This window comes from Mobula hypostoma, chromosome X1 (genome assembly GCF_963921235.1).
Source record: "Mobula hypostoma chromosome X1, sMobHyp1.1, whole genome shotgun sequence".
Lineage (NCBI taxonomy): Eukaryota > Metazoa > Chordata > Chondrichthyes > Myliobatiformes > Myliobatidae > Mobula > Mobula hypostoma.
In genome coordinates this window covers 28,364,719-28,390,969 of record NC_086128.1, presented here as the reverse complement: position 1 = coordinate 28,390,969, position 26,251 = coordinate 28,364,719, and the positions used below count along the sequence as shown (strand labels likewise).

Here is a 26,251-nt window from a genome sequence, read left to right as displayed (position 1 = left end):
GTTGGAAACTTCCCCACAGCATTGATGCTCGATATGAGAGCATAGGTTTAGGGTAAGGGATAAGAGCCTTAGAGAGGATTTGAGGAGGATTATTTTACTCCCAGAGCATAGTTGGAATCTGGAACTCGGTGGCAGAGCCAGAGACATACAACATCTAGGTACGTGGACAAGGACTTGTTTCACCAAGGCATAGAACACTGTCAATTAAGTGCTGGTAAGTTGAATCGGTATCAGTAGTAACTTGATGGTTGGCATGGACATGGTGGATTGAAGCCTGTTTCTGTGTTATGTGACTCTGTGACAAATTAATTCATTTACTACCCAAGATGGAAGATTTATTGCACAGAGACATTTAGTGACTGAGTACATAATTGTGACAATTAAGCACAAAGTTCAATGGAAAATAGTGACATAAAAATGGTACATAGGTTTGAGAACCATAGGATCGTGGTTTCCCTTCTGCCGTCATCAATGATGCCCTCACCCGCATCTCCTCCATTTCCCCTTGTCCTCATTTACCACCCCACCAGCCTCCGAATCCAGCACATTATCCTCCGCAACTTCCGCCACCTTCAACAGGACCCCACCACTAAGCACATCTTTCCCTCTCCACCCCTCTCCGCTTTCCACAGGGATCGGTCCCTCCGCGACTCCCTGGTCAACATGTCCCTCCCCATGGATCTCCCACCTGACACTTACCCCTGTAAGCGTAAGTGCTACACTTGTCCCTACACCTCCTCTCTTGCCACCATTCAGGGCCCCAAACAGTCCTTCCAGGTGAGGCAACACTTCACTTGTGAGTCTGTTAGGGTCATCTACTGCATCAGGTGCTCCCGGTGCGGCCTCCTCTACATCGGTGAAACCCGACGCAGATTGGGAGACCACTTCATCGAGCACCTCCGCTCCGTCCACCAAAACAGACAGGATCTCCCAGTAGCCACCCAGTTCAATTCTGCTTCCCACTCCCATTCAGATATGTCCATACATGGCCTCCTCTACCGCCATGATGAGGCTAAACTCAGGTTGGAGGAGCAACACCTCATATACCGTCTAGGTAGTCTCCAGCCCCTTGGTATGAACATAGAATTCTCCAACTTCTGGTAATTCCCTCCCCCTCCCTTCCTCTATCCCTATTTCACTCTGCCCTCTCCCCCAGCTGCCTATCACCTCCCTCATGGTTCCGCCTCCTTCTACTACTCATTGTGTTTTCCCCTATTCCTTCTTCACCTTTCCTGCCTATCACCTCCCTGCTTCCCCTCCCCCACCCCTTTATCTTTCCCCTTACTGGTTTTTCACCTGGAACCTACCAGCCTTCTCCTTCCCACCCTCCCCCCACCTTCTTTGTAGGGCCTCTGCCCCTTCCCTCTTCAGTCCTGACGAAGGGTTCCGGCCCGAAACATTGACTGATCGTTTCCACGGATGCTGCCTGACCTGCTGAGTTCCTCCAGCGTGTTGTGAATGGGCAGTGTCTGTAAGGGAGGATGGGTGCTGGGGAATGGTCCAACTGTCTGAAGACACACTCGTTAATGGCAGAGTGAGGAAATCAGGGCTGATGGGCCACAATCGCGGATTGCAGAATTCATGGCAGCTTCTGTAGCTGGAATCAAACATATTTATAATTATTGATATTGATTCGTGAAATAATAGGAACAAAGGAATTTTTGAGTTATTTTTGCATAGTTAGTTGTTTGACTTGGTCACCATGACTACAATGCAGGATTACATCTATTGATCTTGATGGGTTGTGTTTGCATGTTAAACAAAGCCTAGGTAGAAAACTCTACCCTGGTAATCTGCCCAGATTGGAACAATTAAATGAGTTGGGATGTGGAGAAAATACAAAGTATTTGCATAAGAATCTGTGTCACTTGGCTTGATCTGACTGCCTATTCCGTATGGCAGAAAGACTAAATCTATACAAAGCTCTGTGCGTAGATTCAATATATTCTGCAAACAGAAACAAAATCTTATCACTGAACACAAGGTTTCTTATAATTTGCTGAGTGTATTTAAAACAAGTAATTAGGTGAGGAGTGTGATTAAAATATAATTGTACACAACCTGGTTTTGTGATCATTAATGATAAAGCCCAGTCCAATGTTGTTGAACTATTCATTCTATCTAACTGTTGACTTAACAAATTTAAAATGTGGCTGCTTTAAATATCAAAATGAGGCTAGATTTGGAACCTGGAAGATTTGTAAATCAGCTGAATTATTAAAATGACCATTAAGACATGATGTTAATTGAGTTTTAAGAATATTGCCACAAAATTATCTTGTAAGCACTGATTACATCTTTGCTTACTAAAGAAACATTACAATACAAAGCAGTATTAGTGCTCAAAGAAGGCAAGGTTCGTAAATGAGTAAAATGGACTTGTGTCAGGATTCCTATAGTATTTTTCCAACAGCTAAAGTTTCTTGAATAACTTTTAAAAAGTGTAATAATTCTTTTGGGATCTGCTGATGGAGTTGTCCTCATCCAGACAAGTAAATAATATAATATTCCATCAGTGAGTCACTTGCCACAGGATGCCCAGCCTCTGTTTGACTCTTGTAGCCACAGTATATTCAGTATGTGGCTGTATCAGTTGAGATTCTGGTCAGGATATTAATGGCTGGGGTCTTGAAAATGGCAATGCCATCCTAACTACCCATTCAAAGATGGGTAGTGAGACTCCCTCCTGCTGGAGGTGGTCATTGCCTCATACTTTCACAATGAAATGTCACTTGCCATTTATCAGCCCATGCCTGAATGATGTCTAGGTTGTTGCCTGTAGGCATGGATTGGTTCATTCACTGAGGAGTTACAAATGGAATTTAATATTGTCCAGTGAACACGTGGCCCCAAACCTCATCACCACCTGGAATCTAGAGGAAAGGTGAATATGACTGGCCTAGTCATTAAGCCATGGTGAAACCAAAGTCAGTGGGTACTAAGGAGAAAACACTCCATTAGTTAAAGTCATACCTTGCACAATGTGGTTGCAGTTGTCAGTAATCTCATCCCCAGGGCATCATTGCAGGAGCCCCTCAGGACAGTGTTCCAAGCCTGGCCATCTTCAAATTCATCATTAGAAAGGTCAGAAATATGTTGGTTGCTGATCACTGTGCAATGTTCAATTCCACTGAGGAGGTGCTGCCCTTCCAAGGAGATGTAAACCAAGACTTTGCCTGCTCTCTCAGGTTGGTATGGAGAATCTGTCATGTTGTTTTGAAGAATAGTGAATTTTTGGACCACTATTTATTCCAAATCATTAAAGCAGAGCTGGAGTCATTATTACATTGCAGTCTGTGGGACCTTACTATGTCCAATTTTACAATACTTACTACACTTCCTGAGCGCATAGAAGGTGCAGCAGAAATACAAGTCTCCCTTTCTGACACTATAATTTATCTTGAAGCCTTAAGCTAACGAGTGTTTGACAGTAGCCATGTACAAGTCAGAGTAATTCAACAACTCATGCTCCCATGAGCTTTCCAATCATGTTAGTTAGCTCTGCAATCCAATCCTTCCTGTGGGTCATTGTGGCATTGTTGACAAAACTCATGGGGGGGGGAGGGGCAGATTTAATGTGTATTTGCATTTACAGTGTTTTTGGACTTTGATGCCTTGCAGTCCTGCATAATCCATTAGAACTCTCCAGCTAGTCTGGGTGCAAAATTGAGGGCAAATTGAGTATTTGTGTGGGTAGCACTGGGCACAGAATGTTCCCCTCGAAGTGGTATACCAACCCAACTTGGACATGTATCACAGTTCCTATGTAGCTGGGTCTAAATCCTGAAACTCCCTGATTAAAATCAGTGTGAGAAAGGGGCGGGAGGGGAGAGTGCAGATGCTGGAAACAGTTAGCAGTTAGCAGATAGCAGCTGTGGAAGGAGAAATAAGGTTAACATTTCAGATCCTTGTTCTGATGTAGGGTCTCGGACTGAGCTCCTGTTTCTCTCTCCACAGCAGCTGCCTGACGTGCTGAGTATTTCCAGCATTTTCTCTTCTTCTGAGGATGTTTCCCATAGTGGGTGAGTCTAGGACCAGAGGGCACAGCATCATAATAAAAGGATGTCCCTTTAGAACAAAGATGAGGAGGAATTTCTTTAGCCAGAGGGTGGTGAATCTGTGGAATTCATTGCCAGCGATAAATGTGGAGACCAGGTCACTGAGTATAGTAAAAGCGGAAGTTAATATGTTATTGATTTGTCAGGGCATCAAAGGTTCCAAGGAGAAGGCAGGAGAATGGGGTTGAGAGGGATAATAAATCAGCCATGATGAAATGGCGGAGCAGACCTGATGGGCCAAATAGTCTGATTCTGCTCCTCTGTCTTATGGTTTTCTTCCTGTATCACACTGAGAGCACCTTCACAGCTGCAGTGGTTCAAACAGAACTCTTTACACTCTCAAGGGCAATTGGGAATGAGCAATAAATTTCTCTGCACCAGGTACATTCTGGCTGTGGAAGGGGACAGAACTTTCCCACCTCCCTCATCAAAGCATAAAACTGTGGTGAAATCTGATTCATGGAATGGACCCTTTCAAGATCCGTGCAGATTTTTTTTTCATTTGGTGATTTGGAAATCAGTACAGAATGTCACTAAAGGGGATTCTGTTGTAATTTGTGTACTGCTCAGTCCAGGACATTATCCCGGTACGTGTTGCAAGACACTGTAATCGAATGCTTTCTTCTTGTAGTTTTCCATTTGTAACATTGCCCCATCATTGTTGATGCTTGCGTGTACTCTGTCCACGGAGCAGTACGTGTCACCGAGTCCTCTGACGATTAGTGGGCACACTTGTTATTATGGGGTCTTGGAACGTCCTTTAAACCTCAGTATTTTCCATTCATTCTTCCCTGCGCCTTTGTGTCTCATTAAAGCTACACCCAGTCCGTGAAACCTCACCAGTCCCAAAGCTTCTTTCTGCCATGAATTATAAGAAATTCATCTGGAACTTCGGATCTCAAAATTTACCTGCCTCTAGCTTAAAGCAGGGAAATATTAACGTAAAACTAACAAAGCTCTTCAAACCCACAGTGGTTTTGCCCTTTAACTCTGGCGAAGGATGGGGAAATGATCAACAGCTTTCAAACCTTTGAAAGAACGAAACTTTCTTGTGAAGTGCGAATACGAGACCAAATCGGGTGAAACCCGGAACCAGAATCCTAACTATGATTTCGGTAGAATAACAAATGTATCGATGTAGTTATAAAATCGAACAGCTTTACATAAATGAAATAAAACAGACGGAGGAGGGAGTGTTGAGACACCCAATCTTATTCTCCGAGATTTCCATCGTATACTTTGGGTTTTCTCTGACAAATGAGAACATTTAATGGTTCTGAAATATTTTGTTTTAATTTTGGCCTGGAAATGTTCCCGCTTTCTCACTCAGACAAAAAGAAATATATGCGGTCTGGTTTGCAAATCAGCAGGTGTGCAGCCGTTGTACGTTTTCTTTTCTCTGTGATCTTATCCCCAAGGTTTATTTGCTTGCCGCTAACTATCATTGCCACTGCTTGCTGGGGTGCCTGGAGTTTCCTTCGAAATATCTGACCGAACAACAGAGAACTTGCTTGCCACTCCGGATTGGCCTGGCCACTTATTAATGTTCATAGTGGGAGAGATAAGACCGCAGCGTCTCTGCTGATTGGTCAGTCCATTGAGCCGTTTATTCCCCCGCCACCAAGTGTTGTTTGACAGCCGGCGCTCTATCAATATAAAGCGAGCGGGATGAAGGTGAAGATATTTGCATTGTTTTAACAGGTTAGAACTATGTCTTTATTTCCAAAGCTAGCTAACCGCTTCACTGTGAGCTGCAGGTATGTTGTGGAGAAGGTGGCGAAACCCATGCCGGTCAAAAAACACAAGAAGCTGAAAACTGTGGCAGACATGCCGGGTCCTAGCACTATACGCTTTGCCTACGATCTTTTCTTCAATAAGGGGATGACCAGGTTACATGAGCTGCAGGTAAGAACGAAGTGTTCTAAAGTAATTATAAACGCATCTAGTCCGGATGGCAATACCATGACTATTGGATACTGACTGAATTGCTGAGTATTTCCAGCATGTTCTATTCTTATTTCCAGAATTTTAGCATTTTGCTTCTAGAATTTTTCTTTTGGGCGAAAATGGAAATTTCGATGCTATACAGAACAAAAATTCCTGTGTGTTTCTCTAAAACTTGGAGGCAGAGATTTGGGTCCATCAAAGGGTAACTTTTAAACAAAATTTATACTGTTTTTTGGAAACTGTTTATGTCTCTGTCTAGTTTGAAATACAAAACATTTAAGAAAATTTGCATATAGGTAACTATTAACTTCTTTTAAAATGTTCCCATATGACTGACTTCAAAAGGATCTCCTTGTATAATTACACAACTTCGTCCCAGGATATCAGAGCCTTGACTGTGTTATTAGTTCATAGTAGTTCATACTAACTGAACTTGCAATCATGCAGTACAGCACAGGAGGAAGCTGTTCAGCCCATTGTGCCAGTGCTAGCTCTCTTCAAGAACTTTCCATGTCCCTCTTCATAAAATGGTGTACCTCTGTGAAAACTCTTTGTTCTTCTGAGTTTGCAAAAATGCTAAAGAAACGGCAAGATTGCTGCCCGATGTGCCACAAGGTGTGGAAAGGAACAACAACAGCCTGAGTGTGACTTCATTGCCTCCCCTCTGATTCTGAGTGCAGATAACATGGGACTTATTTATTCTGATCCTGACCAAGCCACTTGGTCTCTTATGGCTGTTCTCTCATTTGATGAGATAATTAGTGATCTATAATCTCATTGCCTCTTCTAAATCATTTTCTGCAGTAAGACCATATCCCTTTATTCCCTTAATATAGAGAAGTTTATCACTTTCTCCCTTTCAGTGACTGAGCCTCTTGAGTACAGAATTCCAAAAGAATTAAAATTGGTATATTATTATCACATGTATTGGGATACAGTGAAATGCTTGTCTTGTGTACTGTCCATACAGATCAGATCATTACACAATGCATTGAGGTAGAACAAGGAAAAGCAATAGCAATAGTAATCCTAAACAGACTAATAGTTCAGCATGGACTAGAAAGGCTGAAGGGCCAAAGTCTGCTTCTATGCTGTAGTGTCTGAATGTCTGAACAGAGTGCAACAGTTACTGAGGAAGTTCAGTGCAGGTAAACAGTAAAAGGTAGGATCATAATGAAGTAGATTGTGAGGTCAGGACTCCAATTCATCATACTAGGGAACTATTTGATAATCTTAAAACAGTGGGATAGAATCTGTCCTTGAGCCTGGTGCTGTGTACTTTCAGGCTTTTGTAGCTTCTGCCCGATGGGAGACGGAGAAGAGAGAATGTCTGAGGTGGGTGGGGTCTTTGATGATGTTGTCTTAAGTATAAGACCATAAGACATAAGAACAGAATTAAGCCATTCAACCCATCGAGTCTGTTCTGCCATTCAATCATGGCTGATTTATTAATCTTCTCAACCCCATTCTCCTGCCTTCTCCCTGTTATCTTTGACACCCTTACTAATCAAGAACCTATCAACTTCCACTTTAAGTATACCCAATGACTTGGCCTCCTTATCTGTTTTAAAGGGATGTCCTTATATTCTGATTCTCCCACTATTGGAAACATCCTCTCCATGTCCATTCTATCTGGTGGTCACATGCAGAGCAGTTGCCATACCAAGCTCTAATGCATCAAAATAGGATGCTTTCTATGGTGCATACAGTACTGTGCAAAAGTCTTAGGCACCCTAGCTATATATACAGTATGTGCTTCAGACTTTTGCATAGTACTGTAGATAAAAATTGGTAAGAGTCAGTGGGGACATGCCTTTTTTTTTAGCTTCCTGAAGAAGCTCTTGGTTGTGGTTAGACCAGGACAAGCTACTGATAATATTCACTCTGAGGAACTTGAAGCTCTCAACCCTCTCAATCTCAACTGCTGTTGATGTACACGGGAGCATGTGCACTGCCCAGCTTTCAGAAGTCAATGACCATCTCTTTTGTTTTGTTAACATTGAGGGAAAGGTTGTTGTCATGATACCATGTTATTAACTCTCTATCTTCTTGTGATTCAACTCATCATTATTTGAGATGTGGCCCACTAATGCAGTAACTGCAAACTCATAGCTGGAATTAGAGCAGAATCTGACCATATGGTCGTGAGTGTACAGTGAAAAGAGTAGGAGGCTGAGGACAAACCTTGTCGAGCACTCTCTGGCTGAAGAAATTTCCTCCCATCCTTTTCTGCATGGCTGACTATTCTGAGACTGAACCCTGATTCTGGACACCCCAAACAAGGGAATTGCCATTCTTGCATCTATTCCCTAAAGCCCCATAACAATTTTACATGTTTCAGTAAAATTCACATCCATTTAAATTCCAGAGTTTATTTATTTATTGAAATACAGCATGGGATAGGCCCTTCCGGTCCTTAAAGTCATGCAGCAATCCCCTATTTAACCCTAGCCTAATCACAGGACAATTTATAATGTTCAATTAGCCTATCAACCAGTACGTCTTTGGACTTTGGGAGGAAACCAGAGCACTTGCAGTCACGGGGAAAAGGTGAATTCCTGTCTCCTTACAGACAGTGACAGGAATTGAGCCCCGGTCGCTGATACTGTAAAGTGTTATGCTAACCACTGTGCTACCATGCCACACCAGTATAGTAAGCCCAGTCTGCACAATCTTTCCTCAGATGACAAACACTCCGTCCCAAGAAATAATCAAGTGAATTTTACTTCTCTCTATGGCAAGTGACCTGGCTGGTGGCGTCGTGGCATCAGCGTCGGACTTTGGGACAAAAGGTTCCGGGTTTGAATCCAGCTAGCCGGCTTCCCTGCACGCTTTCCATCCATGCTGGGTTACAAGCTGGTGACTTTCTTTGGAAACTCACCCGGCAGAAGGCAATGGGAGATGGCAAACCACTGCTGTAACTTGCCTCGTATGCGATTCCCCACTACGTTAGAGAGGCATGGAGGGAAATCGTCTGTTAACCAGAGAAACCCTGGATGTGACATACCTTTCCTTTTCTATTGCAAGTATATCCTTTTTCAGGTATGGAGACCAGACCTGAATACAGTGTTTCAGATGAAAATGACCTGTTGCTATTTTTCAATCTGGAGGACCTGTTCTACAATCTGTGGAATTTTGAAAGAGGACAAGCAGAGCACCCTCTATCCCCATAGCCAAAATCTTGAGCTGCAGATCATCAGTTCCTGGGTATTTAATTGTGTTCAGTCTTCTTGATTTGCCCAAGACTGTTTTTTTTTTACTAAAGCCTATCCCTTAATTGCTTCTTCAACTGGATAGTTTGCTAGGCACTTTCAGAGGGCAGTCAATAAGCAACCACATTTTTGTTGGGTCTGATATCACATAGAGACCAGATAGTAGATTTCCTTCTCTGAATTACATGAATAAGAGAGATTGGCATTTTTTTCTTAAATCCTGGATTGATTTAGTTCAATGAGTTAAATTCCATGGTGAGATTTGAACTTCTGTCTCTGAGTGTCTCTAGGCCTTTGGACGGTCAGAAAGGACATGATCCAGAGTCCTCAAATTGGTTGCTTTTACAGGATGGGTAATTCAGAAATTAACTTTATTTGTCACATGTACGTCAAAATATCACAACAAAAACATACAGTGAAATGCGCCTTTTGTATCAATGACCAGTGAGGGTGAGACTGCAAGTGTTGCCATGGTTCCAGTGCTAATGTAGCATGCCCACAACTGACTAACCCTAACCCGAAATGTAGGAGGAAACCAGAGCACCCGGAGGGAACCTATGCGATCACGGGGAGAACAGTGATTGAAGTGAATAGTATGGATACACATGAGGAGGAAGGGGACAGAGGGTCAAGCTGATAGATTTAGATGAAGGCAGGAGGAGGATCAAGTGCAGCCTCAAATAGATTTATGGGTCTGAATGGTGCATATCCGATATAATCCTATGTTGTTGTCAAGGCAGTGTTGTTCCTGAACAAATGGTCTCCTTCAAATCCTTGCATCAAGAATTTCCCAGAAAAATGTAACATGGCTCCATGCAATATTGGTATGGGAACAGTACTGGCTAGAAAATGTGGTTCCTGGTGTTCGAACGGGAAGCTCCTCACCTCACCTCATTAATCCTCTAACTATTCTGTCAAGGACTCTTTACATAAATCAACCATTTAACTCTACTTTAAGCACCTGTAAATTCTTTCCCCTATAATCTGAGTAAAACTAGAATATTCACAAGTGTTTTCTGTCTTTATCCATTCTGGGAATGCCACACTATTCACCCCCAGCAAAAAGGTGATAGTGAGCTGCTCTCCTGACCTGCTGAAGATTCTCCCAAGGCATTGTTGGGTCAGAGACTAGGGCCCTTCTGTTCTTGAACATTGACCTATGTAGCAGCCTAACACTTCACTGGTGCAATGTTTAAGAGAAAAATGGTGTTGACCTTCTGTAAGAGAATGTATTGAATTAGTATAGAAGAGGGATGCTGACTGAATTCAAGGGCACGTGTTATAAGGACAGGTAAGACAAACTTGGGCTGTTTATTCCAGAACATTGGAAGCTTGTGGGGAGACCTGATATAGGTTTATAAAATTATGAGAGGCATAAGATTATGAAAGATGCCGGCTGGTGGCGTAGTGGCATCAGCGCCGGACTTCGGAGCGAAGGCTCCCGAGTTCGAATCCAGCTGGCTCTCTTGCACGCTTTCTATCCGTGCTGGGTTGAACGTCGAGCTAGCAACTCGGCCTTGTAAAAATAAGAAAGCCTGCTAAAAAAAATGCCGTCATGACAGTGTCCCGATGACTCCACTCGGAGTTAAGGGCTTTCTTCTTCTTCTAAGATTACGAAAGACAGCCAGTATCTTTTTCCCAGGGTCGAAGTGGCTAATACTAGAGGACATAGAGTATACTTAAGATGGGAGGAAGGTGAGTTCAAAGGAGATATGTGTGGCAAGTTTTTTTTTACACAGAGAGCGGTGGGTTCCTGGGGCACTCTGCCAGGCGTGGTGGTGGAGGTATTGGAATTGGTTTATTTTTGTCATATGTACTGTGGTACAGTGAAAAGATCAGATCATTACACAGTGTATTGAGCTTGAATAAGGTAAAACAATAACAATGCAGAATAAAGTTTAAAATCTACTGAAAAAGAGGAGGTAAAAAGAGCAGATAAAGTGCAAGATCACATTGAGGTAGATTGTGAGGCCAAGTCCATCTTATCATACAAGAGTCTGATGACAGTGGGATAGAAGCTGTCCTTGAGCCTGTTGGTACTTGTTTTCATTTAGGCTTTTATACCTTCTGCCCGATGGAGAGGGAAGAAGCAGCAATGTCCATAGCGGCTGGGGTCTTTGATTATCTGGCTGCTTTAGTGAAGCAGTGAAAAGTATAGACAGAGTCTATGGAGGGGAGGCTGGTTCCTGTGATACACCAGAAATATAACAGAGGTGTTTAAGAGACTCTTAGATAGGGTACTGTATATGAATGTGCAGGGAGTGGAGGAATATGGACAATGTGCAAGCAGAAGGGATTAGTTTAGTTAGGTGTTTAATTACTAGTTTAGACACAAAGCACCTGTTCCTGTGCTGTACTGTTGTGTTCCAAGGGCTGGTTTCAATGAATGTAGATGGCCTGACTATATTTACTGTATATATTGTGAATAAAGTATATTTTTGGGAAAATAAATCTTCAACTATCAACTATCAATGGATGTCCAACCAATGTTTTTTTAAGTACATCAAAGTTCAGTCAGCTACTGACTTTGAGATACATGGCCTGGTCTGTGGGTTGGGCTGATTTGGATGAAGTAGACTATGCTGTGCTGTGTAAGTCAGTTTGCTTCAGATCACCTTTTGAAATAGATTTTTCCTTTAAGGTGCTCTGATTCAGGCTGAACTAAAAAGTTAAGGGTAAAAGGGTTACCATGCAAATGCCTTCAGCCACTTTACCATCTTGTTTAACAGCTCGAGGGCAAGGCGAAGTATGGGCCAGTGTGGAAAGCCCATTTTGGTCCTATCCTCACTGTACACGTTGCAGATCCAGTGTTAATTGAACAAGTCTTGCGGCAGGAAGGCCAGCACCCAGTCCGATCAGACTTATCATCTTGGAAAGACTACAGACAACACAGAGGGCACGCGTATGGGCTCCTCACTGCGTGAGTAGACCACTGCGGGTGTGTGCCTGCATGCAATGGCTGCCGATGGTGAGTGTATGTCTCCGTACCTACTTACAGGAGGAGTTAAACCCCAGGCCTGTCTCCTGTCCCATTGGTCAATTAGGAGCAGGGTAGGTGGTGGAGAGCATTCCAATGTCTTCACAAATATTCTGCAGCAACAACTGAAGTTGTTGCAAACACTCAGCAAGACCTGTGGAGGGAGAAACAGAGTTAACATATTGGATTGATGACTGATTCTTTCTCCACAGATCCAAAGGGATTCCAGTTTTCATTTCAGAATTCTAGCATCTGCTGTTTCTTTTTTTAATTTCTCAATGTTCTGTTGTCTCCATTCTCTTCTCCAACTCCCAAGTGAGATCTTGCTGTGCACAATGCAGCTGCTGGTACACAAAGGGTCATCTAGGGACCTAATGAAAGATTAGCTTTATTTGTACATTGAAGCAAACAGTGAAATGTGTCATTTGTGTCAACGACCAACACAGTCCGAGCATGTGCTGAGGGCAGCCTACAACTGTCTTCATGCTTCCAGCACCTACATAGCGTGTTCACAACTTACTAACCCTAACTGTTCATCTTTGGAATTTGGGAGGAAACTGAAGCACGTGGAGGAAACCCACACAGTCACAGGGAGAACGTACAAACTCCTTACAAACAGCAGAGGGAATTGAATGATGATCTATCAATTGTTCACTCTGTAAAGCATTGCACTACCATGCTGCCCCGGACAAGGTGCCCATCAGTAAATTTGCACAGATCATTGTTTGTGCTGAGATCACTCAGAGGGGTGTTGTGTCATCCGCAAAAGGGTCACAGAAGGATAAGGGTCGATGCTGGGGACTCGAGTCGGTGGTCACTATGCTAACCTTCATTCAGGTGCAATGTTACAATCATGGCCCAGCATAAGAACTGGACTTTCAGATGAGCTGTTAAATTGACAACCTGTCTGCCCTCTCAATGGCCACAATGCATCCCACAGCTGTGACTTCCGGAAGTGACCGGCTCCACCTGGTGTTTATCTTCCCCCTTGAACACATTGGCAGCACAGCTGGTGAAGCTGCTGGTTCACAGCTCCAGTGACCCAGGATCAATCCCAGCCTCTGGCACTGCCTGTGCATGGAGTCTGCACGTTCCCGGGTGTTTCCCACAGATGCTCAAGACTGGTTAAGAAGGCCTATGAGGTGTTGGCCTTCATTAGTTTGGGGGGAGAGGGGGTGTTGGGTTCAAGAGCTGTGAGGTAATGTTGCAGCTCTGCAAAACTCTGGTTAGACCACACTTAAAGAGTATTGTGTTCAGTTCTGGTTGCCTCATTATAGGGAGGATATGAAAGCTTAGAAAGCATATAAAGGAGATTTACTGGGACGCTGCCTGGATTAGAGAGCGTGACTTTTGAAGTCAGGTTGAGCAAGCTAGGGTTTCTCTCTTGGAGTGAAGGAGGATGAGAGATGGCTTGATGGAGTGTGCTGCCAAGGGTGGTAATAGAGGATATTTAAGAGACTCTTAGATAGGCACATGGATTAAAGAAAAATGGAAGGTTATGTGGAAGGGAGTGGTTAGGTTAATCTTCGAGGAGGTTAATTCATTTCAGCTCAATTTGAGTTTAATTGTCATTCTACCATACATGAATACAGCCAAATGAAACAGTGTTACTCCGGGGTCAAGATGCAAAACACAGCACCAACACTCACACACAAGAACCCATTCATGGAATAATGGAGTCCCGACAGCTCCCCCTGCCTCCACCCCCGCAGCACCATGACTAGATGCCCAGCCCTCACACATACAACTCAATTAATCCATATAGAATATCAATAAAATGCAACCACACAGAATATGCATGTACATAGTCCAGACTGCCCAGCCCACCGATATTATCTGTCGAGTTGCCCCGACACCTTCTAGGTAACGCCACAGCTTTGAGGTCCAGTCCTTACAAATACAAGCACATATAGAATATTAGTAAAAATACAACAACCCAGAATATGCATGTATATAGTCCAGACTTCCCAACCCACCGAGGTCATCTCTTAACTGCCCCAGACGGCCAATGCCCGCTAGGTGATACGACGGCTTAGAGACCCAGTTCTTGCATGTACTGGCACATATAGAATATTAGTAAAAACACAACCAGACGAGCACAATATCGCAGGCTGAAGGGCCTGTACTGTGTTGTAATATTCTATGCTCCAGTTTCTCCCACATTCCAAAGATGTGCAGATAGGTGGGTTAATTGTCTTTTCTGTGCAGTTTTGGAGGAGCTGATAGCAATACAGGGAAAATAGGTTACAAGAATAATTGCTGCGGAAATATGATTACTTTGTGAACCAGCATTGGCTTCCTTTTATGTTGCAAGGAAATATAGGAAATGGCCGCAATTGGTACAGCAGATTTGCTGGTTGTCATTGTTTGTGGGACTTGCTGTATGCAAAATTGGCTGCCATGTTTCCTGCTACACAATGGTGACAACACCTCTGTAACAGCACACAAAGCTGGAGGAAATCAGCAGGTCAGGCAGCATCTGTCAAGCGGAGATGGAAAGTTGACATTCTGGATTGAGACTCTTCATTGGAGTATGACAGGTGATAGGCAGATCTTGGTGAGGGAGTTGATAAATAGATGAGGGTAGGAATGATGTCAAAAACTGGGAGGTGATGGTGGAAGTGACAAAGCACTGAAGAAGGTGGAATCTGATGGAGGAGAGTAGACTATGGAATAAAGGGAGGGGGTGGGGAGGGGAAATGGTGGGTAATAGGTGGATGGAAAGGGAGTTACAGGGAAGGAGATTCGCGAATTCAGTACATGGGACAGGAGACACTGGTCACGAGTAAACATGTTAAGCGAGTAAACAAGCAAGTAGTGAAATACTCTTAAGTGAAAGCATCTAAGTCAATAAGTTCCTATCTAAGCCCTCTAAGTTATAAAACTATGATACTAAACATTCAGTAATAGTTCTAACTCAAGCAGGTACTTCGTTAAGTTCCCCCCAAGTTACACAACTACAACAATAAACATTCAACAAACAGGTACTTATCTAAGTGTGCACACAGGCCCTCCTTTCTGTAGCACTCCCTCACCAATGGTCCTTCAATCCTGGTCATGACCCAGTCTGAAGGGGAACCTGTAGTGAAAAGAGACAGAGCATCTTGCCCACACTCTTCTTATACCCGTTGGGTGCCCAAAACTAGAAGCCAGTGCCGTGGTGTGTAAACCAGCCAATGGGAGGGAGTGACTATATCCTTCGAAGGGGCCAATCAGCAACCGGCATAGTGGAAGCAGCTTTTGACTGGCAGGTAATTACAGAGGGTAAGGGAGATGAAAGATGAAAGAATGAGGATGACGGGGGCCAAATGCACCAGGAGGAGAAAACAAAAGGGAAAAAAAATGCAGAAAGGGGTCAGAGGGGCACAGTTTCCAGAAGTTTGAGAATTCAAAGTTCAGGTTAGAGACTGCCCAGGTGAAATATTTAGTGTTGCATTTCTTATTTCTAGCTCATACTCCAGCCCTTAACCTCTTTACTGGCTATCTTTCCCTTTCTTTCCGGTCCAGATGGAGGGCTTCAGCCCGAAACATTAATTGTCCATTTTCATCCACAGATGCTGCCTGACGCATTGAGTTCCTCCAAAGCCTTTTGTGTTGTTTCAGATTCCAGCATCTGCGGCCTCTTTTGTTCACTCCTCTGTAAATGTATTTGGGAGCTCCTGACGTGGTTGTAAAGAGCTTTTGGCACATTGGCCTTCACAAATCAGGGTATAGGAGTTGGGATGACGTGTTGAAGTAGCAGAAGACATTGGTGTGGCCTAATTTGGAATATTGTGTGCAGTTTTGGTCACCTACCTACAGGAAAGATATCAATAAGATTGAAAGAGTACGGAGAAAATTTACAAGGATGTTGCTGGGACTTGAGGACCTGAGTTATAGAGAAAGGCTGAATATGTTAAGACTTTATTCCCTGGAGCATGAGTGAATGGGGAGAGATTTGATAGAAGTATACAAAGTTACGAAGGTAAACGCAAGTAGGTTTTTTCCACTGAGGCTGGGTGAGACTAGAACTAGAGGTCATAGGTTAAGGGTGAAATGTGAAATATTTGAGGGGAATCTGAGGGAGAATTTCTTCATTCAGAGGGTGGTGAGGGTGTGGAACAAGTTGCCAGTGGAAGTGGTGGATGTGGGGTCGATCTCAATGCTTAAGAGAAGTTTGGATGGGTACATGGATGGGAGGGATATGGTCCAGATGCAGATCGATGGGACTAGGCAGAATAAGTTTGGCATGGAATAGATGGGCCAAAGAGCATGTTTCTGTGCTGTAGTGCCCTGCATTAAAGTTAAAGTCTGTCCCGAGCCTTGTGGCCCATCAGGCCGGTGCTTATGCCAGTTTCTGTGGCATGAAGCGACTGACAGTACGAGACTACCCCCTGGATAGGACGCTAGTCTATTGCGAGGTTAACCCCCAGCAATTGCCGGTACCCATTTTCAGCTGGGTGGACTGGAGCAGTGTGTGGTTAAGTGCCTTGCTCAAAGACACAACACGCTACCTTGGCCAAGACTCAAAGTGCCTTGTGACCCTATGCTAAATGGCTCCTAAGAAATGAATGTCTTTCCTTCTCTTTCTTTGTGTTAGACATTGGAATGAGCGGAGACTCCTCAGCTTGAGCCTGTCACACTGAGAGAAGGAGGTCATTCAGCCCCTCTCCAGCCTGTTGCCCTGGATCAAAAAAGATTACTCAACCCCTCTCAGCAATGTTCCACCAATCGGTGAGATCATGGCTGCTGTAGGCTTTGGTTAACAATCATCCCAACATTGGTCTCTGTTTGGGAAGGGTTCCCCATTCCCTCTTCCCTCTGCTTTCCAAACACCACACCTGAAACCTTGGCTGGAATTTTTGGACCCTGCCCCTTGGCCCCAAACTTCTCAGGCTGAATAAATAGTATCTGTCTCCTTAATATCCTGCAAACATCAAACGTTTAACCTTCCAAAGTCCGGAAACAGAAGCCTGGTTTGTGGAACCTCTCCTTGTAATTTAATCCTTGGAGTCCAGACATCCAACTGAGAAACCCAGACCGCTCTTCCTCCAAGCCCTGACCATATTGTCCATGTTGTGCATGTCCGCAGATAGACGATGTCCTCTTGAAGGGAATTAGCCAACTGCTTCCAAAGAAAGAATGGATTAGCAAGTGTGAAGGTAGCTGGAACTCAGGAAGGTTCAGTAGCTGTAAAGTGTTGCCCACTGGTTTAGTCAATGGAAGGCAATGCCAGTGAGTGTCCGTAAAGGCACCCATAGCCAGCCATGGGCCACTGAGGCTTCTCTTAACTGTGCTTACAAGCTTCTCTTTCTAACAGGGAGGGCGAGGAGTGGCAGAAGCTGCGCAGCACACTCAGCAAGCACATGCTGAAGCCAAAGGAAGTAGCGGCATACAGCGACATCCTCAACAAGGTCGTCACTGACCTGATCTTCCATCTGCACAGGCAGAGGACAAGCAGCAGTCAACACCTGGTGAAAGACCTGGCCACAGAGTTCTACAAGTTTGGGTTGGAAGGTGAGGGCTAACTAATAAACAGACACTTTCCAAACCTCTTTAGCCCAGCAATCAATCTCCTTCTAGATGTTAATTCTGTTGCCCTTTCCACAGTTGCTGCATGACCTGCTGCGTATCATTTCATAGTTTAAGTTGGATTTCCAGCATCTGCAATGTTTTCTTCCCTCTATCTCTTCATTCCAATCTGTCTCGCTTGCAGGAGATGCTATCTTAATCCAACTAGGAATTCCAGAGGATGGGCCTGTTTTTTGCATGATGCTACCTCTGCTGTAGCAGAGAGTTTAGATCCCCACTATGGCAGCTAAACTGGGAGGCAACTAATGAGGTCCTTCTCCCAGTGGTCATGTGTTATCCCACCTCCTTCCAGTGATGGGCAGGGAATTATTGATGACCCATCCATCACTCCCTGTTGGCTGCACTCCTCTGGCTCCATGCTGTCCTCTGAAACCCACCCTTGCCCACCAGCATTAAAGCAGCTGGGCCAGGTCCCCGTCATACCACTATTCATGGGATTGTGCTATGCACCCTGGCTGCCATTGGTTTTTGTTGGTGACTGCACACTTTGATAGGTTGCAAAGCACTTTGGAACATCCCAAGCCCGTTGAGGGGTATTAAAGAAGTGGGGCATGTTATCTGTGGCCTAAGGTCAGCTCTGGCTCTGAGGCCCATGAGAACCAACAGGACAGCTTATAGACACCACACTCCTGAACTGGAGCAAAATGAAAAGCCTCTGATAGCTTTGGTTAAGTTCCAAAAGAACAGAACACTGTGCTGAACCACACCAAATTATACAGTGCATTTCCTTGACGTGGTTTTTAATTCACTGCCCACCCTCTTAGGTATCTCCGCAGTGCTCTTTGAGACCCGAATTGGCTGCCTCAAGACTGAGGTTTCCAAAGAGACGGAGGATTTCATCCACTCAATTAGCACCATGTTCCAAATGACACTCCTCACCATGGCGATGCCCAAGTTCCTACACAAAATCTATCCGGAACCCTGGAGGAGATTTGTCGCCTGCTGGGATTACATATTTGCTTTTGGTGAGGAACTTGCTTTGGCAACACGCTTAGGCTAAGCGAGTGGACTGGGAATGTTGTCTGTGTGGGGTTCTTTCTCTTCGGGTGCGGCAGAGACAGTGATGTCAATTCTGAGGCCACAGGAGCTGTGTTTGACAAGGATGGATCTTAAAAGGGTTTGGCATGAGTAGAGAGGCAGAACTGATAGATTAGATTAGATTAGATTCAACTTTATTGTCATTGTGCCGAGTACAGATACAAAGCCAATGAAACACAATTAGCATCTGACCAGAAGTGCAAAAGAATAGTATTATTTACAAAATAACTGCGAATAAAAAGTAAGTGCTACAGCACACAAATATAAAAGTACTGAGACAGTACAATATGGATGCAATACTGCTTAGTGCTGTGACGTGAGGTTCAGCAGGGTCACAGCCTCAGGGAAGAAGCTCTTCCTGTGCCTGCTGGTGGAGGAGCAGAGGCTCCTGTAGTGCCTACCGGATGGGAGGAAAGTAAAAAGTCCATGGTTAGGGTGAGCTGCATCCTTGATAATGCTTTCCACCCTGCCCAGGCAGCATTTATGGTAGATGTTCTCAATGGTGTGCAATTGGGTGCCGATATTCCGCTGGGCAGTTTTCATCACCCGCTAGAGTGCTTTGCGGTCCGATACAGGACAATTGCCATACCACACTGAGATGCAAGTATCGGGGCAAAAATAGGAGCAAGTATCGGCCACTTGATCCCTCAAGCCCACCCTCTTCTTCTGTACCACTTCCCCACAGCTCTCAATTCATTTTTTTCCCAAAAAAATTATCTCCCTCCTCTTTAGTTTCCCTCAGTGATTCAGCTTCAAATATCTTTGGGTAGAGAACTCCAGAGATTCCCCTCCCTCTGAGAGAAGTGATCCTGATGAACTTTATTGTTAAGTGACCCCTCCACCACTAACGACCCTGTAATTGTGTCCCCTCATTTGAGACTGTTGAAAACGTGCTCACATCTGCGGGAGGTGGGGATTTAGATTTAGATTTAGATTCTTGGACCACTGGGATCTGTTTTGGGGTAAGGATGAATTGTACAAAAGGGACGGGTTGCATCTTAACAGACGGGGACCAGCATTCTGGCAGGCAGGTTTGCCACTGCTGCACGGGTGTGTTTAAACTAAGTAGTGGTGGGGAGGGGATGAACTGGAAATGTAAGGATGGAGTTAAGGGGAAAGAGAGAATAAGAAAAGTTAAGAAAGACAACAGAATTAAAGGGGCAGAAAGATCAGGAAGGGATCGGAGAGTATGGCCAAGTGCAATAGGAATCGATGTGAAAGGTGAGGGGAGTAAAAGTATTACTTTAAAAGGATTAAAAGTATTATATATGAATGCATGAAGTATAAGAAATAAAGTGGATGAGCTTGAGGCTCAGTTGGAAATTGGCAAGTATGATGTTGTGGGAATAACAGAGACATGGCTGAAAGAGGACCAGGGCTGGGAAATGAATATTCAGGGATATACATCCTATCAAAAGGACAGACAGGTTGGCAGAGGGGGTGGGGTGGCTCTGTTGGTGAGGAATGAAATTCAATCACTTGCGAGGGGCGACACAGAATCAGTAGATGTAGAGTCAGTATGGATAGAACTGAGAAACAGTAAGGGCAAAAAGACACTAATGGGAGTTATCTACAGGTCCCCAAACAGTAGCCTGGATATAGGGTGCAAGTTAAATCAAGAGTTAAAATTGGCATGTCATAAAGGTAATACTATGGTTGTTATGGGGGATTTCAACATGCAGGTAGACTGGGAAAATCAGGTCGGTACTGGACCCCAAGAAAGGGAGTTTGTGGAATGCCTCAGAGATTGATTCTTAGAGCAGCTTGTATTAGAGCCTACCAGGGAGAAGGCAATTCTGGATTTAGTGTTGTGTAATGAGGCAGATTTGATAAGGGAACTTGAGGTAAAGAAGCCATTAGGAGGTAGTGACCATAATATGATAAGTTTTAATCTACAATTTGAGAGGGAGAAGGGAAAATTGGAAGTGTCAGTTTTACAGTTGAACAAAGGGGACTATGGACCCATGAGGGAGGAGCTGGCCAAAGTTGACTGGAAAGATACCCTAGCAGGGATGACAGTGGAACAACAATGGCAGGTATTTCTGGGAATAATACAGAAGGTGCAGGATCAGTTCATTCCAAAGAGGAAGAAAGATTCTAAGGGGAGTAAAGGGTGACTGTGGATGACAAGGGAAGTCAAGGACAGTATAAAAATAAAAGAGAGGAAGTATAACATAGCAAGGATGAGCGGGAAGCCAGAAGATTGGGAGACTTTTAAGGAGCAACAGAAGATAACTAAAAAGGCAATATGGGGGGAAAAGATGAGGTACGAAGGTAAGCTAGCCAAGAATATAAAGGAGGATAGTAAAAGCTTCTTTAGGTATGTGAAGAGGAAAAGATTAATTAAGACCAAAGTTGGGCCCTTGAAGACAGAAATAGGTGAAATTATTATGGGGAACAAGGAAATGGCAGACGAGCTGAACAGGTACTTTGGATCTGTCTTCCTAGGGAAGACACAAACAATCTACCAGATGTAATAGTGGCCAGAGGATCTAGGGTAATGGAGGAACTGAAAGAGATTCACATTAGGCAGAAAATGGTGTTGGATAGACTGATGGGACTGAAGGCTGATAAATCCCCAGGGCCTGATGGACTGCATCCCAGGGTACTTAAGGAGGTGGCTTTAGAAATCGTGGACACACTGGTAATCATTTTCCAATGTTCTATAGATTCAGGATCAGTTCCTGTGGATTGGAGGGTAGCTAATGTTATCCCACATTTTAAGAAAGGAGGGAGAGAGAAAACAAGCAATTATAGACCAGTTAGTCTGACATCAGTGGTGGGGAAGATGCTGGAGTCAATTATAAAAGATGAAATAGTGGCATATTTGGATAGCAGTAGCAGGATAGGTCTGAGTCAGCATGGATTTACGAAGGGGAAATCATGCTTGACTAATCTTCTGGAATTTCTTGAAGATGTAACTCTGAAAATGGACATGGGAAAGCCAGTGGATGTAGTGTACCTGGACTTTTAGGAAGCCTTTGATAAGATCCCACATAGGAGGTTAGTGGGCAAAATTAGAGCACATGGTATTGGGGGTAGGGTACTGACATGGATAGAAAATTGGCTGGCAGACAGGAAACAAAGAGTAGGGATTAATGGGTCCTTTTCAGAATGGCAGGCAGTGACTAGTGGGGTACCGCAAGCTCAGTGCTGGGACCGCAGCTATTTACAATATACATTAATGATTTAGATGAAGGGATTAAAAGTAACGTTAGCAAATTTGCAGATGACACAAAGCTGGGTGACAGTGTGAAATGTGAGGAGGATGTTATGAGAATGCGGGTTGACTTGGATAGGTTGGGTGAGTGGGCAGGTGCATGGCAGATGCAGTTTAATGTGGATAAATGTGAGGTTATCCACTTTGGTGGCAAGAACAGGAAGGCAGATTACTATCTGAATTGTGTCAAGTTAGGAAAAGGGGAAGTATAACGAGATCTGGGTGTCGTTGTTCATCAGTCACTGAAAGTAAGCATACAGGTACAGCGGGTAGTGAAGAAAGCTAATGGCATGTTGGCCTTCATAACAAGGGGAGTTGAGTATAGGAGCAAAGAGGTTCTTCTGCAGTTGTACAAGGCCCTGGTGAGACCCCATCTGGAGTATTGTGTGCAGTTTTGGTCTCCAAATTTGAGGAAGGACATTCTTGCTATGGAGGGAGTGCAGCATAGGTTCACTGGGTTAATTCCAGGGATGGCGGGAATGTCACATGTTGAAAGATTAGAGCGACTGGGCTTGTATACACTGGAATTTAGAAGGATGAGAGGGGATCTGATTGAAACATTTAAGATTATTAAGGGATTGGACACGCTAGAGGCAGGAAACATGTTCCCGATGTTGGGGGAGTCCAGAACCAGAGGCCACAGTTTAAGAATAAGGGGTAGACCATTTAGAACAGAGTTGAGGAAAACCTTTTTCACACAGAGGGTTGTGGATCTGTGGAATGCTCTGCCTAAGAAGGCAGTGGAGGCCAAGTCTCTGGATTCTTTCAAGAAAGAGTTAGATAGAGCTCTTAAAGATAGTGGAGTCAAGGGATATGGGGAGAAGGCAGGAACAGGGTACTGATTGTGGATGATCAGCCATGATCACAGTGAATGGTGGTGCTGGCTCGAAGGGCCGAATGGCCTACTCCTGCACCTATTGTCTGTTGTCTATCTCCCCTGTCATGCCTTCCTTGCAATATATCTTCAATAACACCACCCTTCATTCTTCCAAAGTCAAAAGAAATGGGGTCAGACATAATATGAGCCAAATTTCAGTAAAAACCCTGTCTCTGCATTGCTTTATGCAGCTTGAAAGCCATGCTTACCGTCTTCAGATGTGGCCCCATAATTCAGGGCCCCTACTACCTTTACAGTGTCCTGGTGCTGAGAGGTAACAAGTGCCCTGGCACAGTGCCTTGGTATGGTGTGCTAGTAAGTGCCTTGATGTCAAGCTTCCTAGTGTTGATGTTCCTTCAGATGGGATTTATAGGGGTCATTTTATTTGGAGGTCCAAGCCTAGAATTCATACATCCCCATTACTGAGACCATGGATCATTCAATGTGGAAACAAACCATTCAGCCCACCATGACCATCATTTTTATCAACACTAATTCCATTTCTCAGCACTTAGTCCATAGCTTTCTCTGTCCTGGTGATTGAAGAGATTGTCTAAATACTTCTTAAATGTTGTGTGAGTCTCTGCCTCCATCACACTCTCAGGCAGTGCATTCCAGATTCCAACCCCTCTCTGAGGAAATAAACTCCTCTTCATATCCGTTAAACCTCCTCCTCCTTACCTTATATCTATGTCTTCTTGTCTTCAGGAGAAAGATTCTTATTATCTATCCTATCAATTTTCCTCATAATTTTATATAAACTCAACAAAGAACTAGAAATCCAGAGACCTAATTTCTTAATTTCAAATCCCACCATTGTAGCTTAACTTCAGTTGATTATCTAAAATTTTAAAGTAAACTGAACCAGTTGTTAGTAATTATGGCCTCAAAGGACTGGATTATTAAAGGAACCCTATTCATCAGGGGAGGAAATCTGCTGTTTCTTTCTCCATGTGACCCCAAACCTACCAATGGAGTTGACTTGGAAAATGGCCAGTTAGGGATGAGCAATAAATGTTAGCCTTGCCAGCAATGCACTGATCCTGAAAAATGAATATTTTTACTTAAAGAGCCTAGACTCCTCTCGTTTGTTGTGTGAAGTGACAATCAGAAAAACAACGCAGGTATCTATTTCTCCTTGAAACTTACAGTACTCTCACTGTGCAGCCAAACAGCACATTGACAGAAGGATGGCTGAAATTCAACAAAAGTTAGCAAGGAGCCAACCAGTCGAGGGAAAGTACCTGACCTACTTCCTGTCATCCCAGAATCTTCCAATGAAAACGATTTACGGAAACATCACCGAGTTGTTGCTGGCTGGTGTGGACACTGTAAGCATGTGTCATTGTTTACTTCCATGAGCTGCAGGCTTTATCACCTGGTAGGTGTGGGGGGCGGGGGGGGGGGTGCGCAGTGGTTAACTTGATGCAAAGTTGCAGATAGGGCAGGACCTGAGAATCACAACCACCTAGAGGATCACAGTGAGACTTGTATTTCCACTGCATCGTTCATGTCCATCTCAGGACATCTCAAGTGTTTCACCACCAAATGAGAACTTCTGAAGCGGTGTCACTCTTGTTATGCAAGAATCAGGACAGCCAATTTATGCACAGCAAGATACCACAAACCCAAAATATGATGAGGATCAGGTAGTTTATCTTAGAAGAGACACTTGAGGATTAAATACTGACTACAATTTCCTTTCTTTTCAAAATATTGGGATCTTTTGCACCCACCATGGTGTAATGTTTTATCCAGAAGGTGCAACCTCTAGCAATCTGGTACTGCCCCTCTGACAGTGTGGCACTCCCACGATGCTGATACCGATCCTTTCTGACAGTGCAACTCCCTGAGCCCTTATTCTTTCCGCAGTGTGGCGCCCCCTCTGGCAGTGCAACACAACTCTTGGACAGTGCACTGCATTCTCCCCCTTTGACAATGCGGCACTCCCTCAGCACTGTACTAGAGCATCACCCTGGATTGCTCTTTGAGAGTCTGCAGGTGGATCTTCAATCTTCAGCCTCCAGGCAGAGATGTGAGAACTACCCACCGATACGCAGCCTAGATCACTGAAGACCTCAGTCTCAAAGTTCTGTCCTTGAACTTGAGCAAGTGGTTTATCTTCAGCTGGGGACACGACTCAATGTCCACAGAGTCAAAGGGGTAATTCAAGGCCTTTCTCACCTTCCATATCTTATATAATACAGTATAGAAGGAAGCCACTTTGGCCCATTGAATTCCATAGGCCATAACACATAGGAGCAGAATTAAGTCATTTGGCCCATAGAGTCTGCTCTGCCATTCCATTTTCCCCCTCTCAACCCCATTCTCCTGCCTTCTCCTCATAACAACTCACCAATCAAGAATCTATTAACATCCACTTTAAATATACCCAATGACTTGTGCTAGACAACTCTCTGTGACAATGAATTCTACAGATTTACCATCCTCTGGCTAAAAAAAGTCTTCCTCACCCCATTCTAAAGAGATGTCCTTCAAATCTGAGGCTGTGCCTTCCAGTCCTAGGCTCTCCCACTAATGGATGCCAGCTCACAGTAATCCCAATTCCCCACTAATGTTCCCTGTTGTTGTTCCCTTATTCCTATAAACTTTCCCCAGATTCTACCCCTCACCCTCATACTGGGGGATAATTTATAATGATCAGTTAACCCATCGACCCCGCATGTCATAGGGATATGGGAGGAAGCAGGCTCTTGAACACACACACATACACCTCCCTACCTCCCGAGGTCAGGATTGAACCGACCGTGATAACTGGAGCTGGTGGGGAAGGTGGGGGGGGGGGGGCGGGCAGCGGCACTATCAGTAGTGTCACTGAAAACTGACAGCAGTGACAGAAAGAAACTGAAACTGGGAGCCCAGTGTTATTCCCAGTGCTGAGTCTAACTTGATTTTTTTTTCCATTTGGTTAGATATCCTGCACGATGTCGTGGACCCTTTATGAATTGGCCCGCCATCCAGACATTCAGGCAGCCCTACACCGGGAAATAAAAGAGATGGTTGGCGACAAGACCATCCCTTCCGCTGCTGACGTGACCAAGATACCCCTTCTGAAAGCTGTCGTGAAGGAAGTACTGAGGTGACGGGGAAGAGTGGGTGTTGCTACCTGGCGAGTGTGCACAGCCGATATCCATGTCCACCTCCTATCCACCGCCCTCTGCCCCCACCGTCTCCTCATCCGTCAGCTTTCTGGTATTCCGTCCTCTGATCACCTCCCAGAGTAGTTCTGAGACTGGAGGGGAGGTAGCACAGTGCCGAGGATGTGTTGAGAGCCCAGCTGACCCTTCCGTCCCCCTCGGCCTCGGGTGTGGTGGAATGAGAGTCGTCCTT

The 26,251-nt window shown here is 44.4% G+C and overlaps 1 protein-coding gene across 3 annotated transcripts in view; it reads left to right on the top strand.

Annotated features, from left to right (window-relative positions):
* LOC134340530 (25-hydroxyvitamin D-1 alpha hydroxylase, mitochondrial) overlaps nt 1–26,251 on the top strand; it is a 72,978-nt gene continuing 46,727 nt past the window's right edge. The window contains exons 1-7 of one of the 3 annotated variants that reach the window (XM_063037865.1): nt 1–214; nt 5,816–5,963; nt 11,947–12,137; nt 17,494–17,690; nt 18,530–18,730; nt 24,068–24,231; nt 25,834–26,000. In XM_063037865.1, the coding sequence (XP_062893935.1) occupies nt 5,844–5,963; nt 11,947–12,137; nt 17,494–17,690; nt 18,530–18,730; nt 24,068–24,231; nt 25,834–26,000 (1,040 nt within the window). In that variant the 5' untranslated portion in view covers nt 1–214; nt 5,816–5,843. Of the gene's footprint in view, nt 215–5,702; nt 5,964–11,946; nt 12,138–17,493; nt 17,691–18,529; nt 18,731–24,067; nt 24,232–25,833; nt 26,001–26,251 lie in introns of those variants that run through there. The other 2 variants (XM_063037864.1, XM_063037863.1) reach the window with 2 other exon arrangements.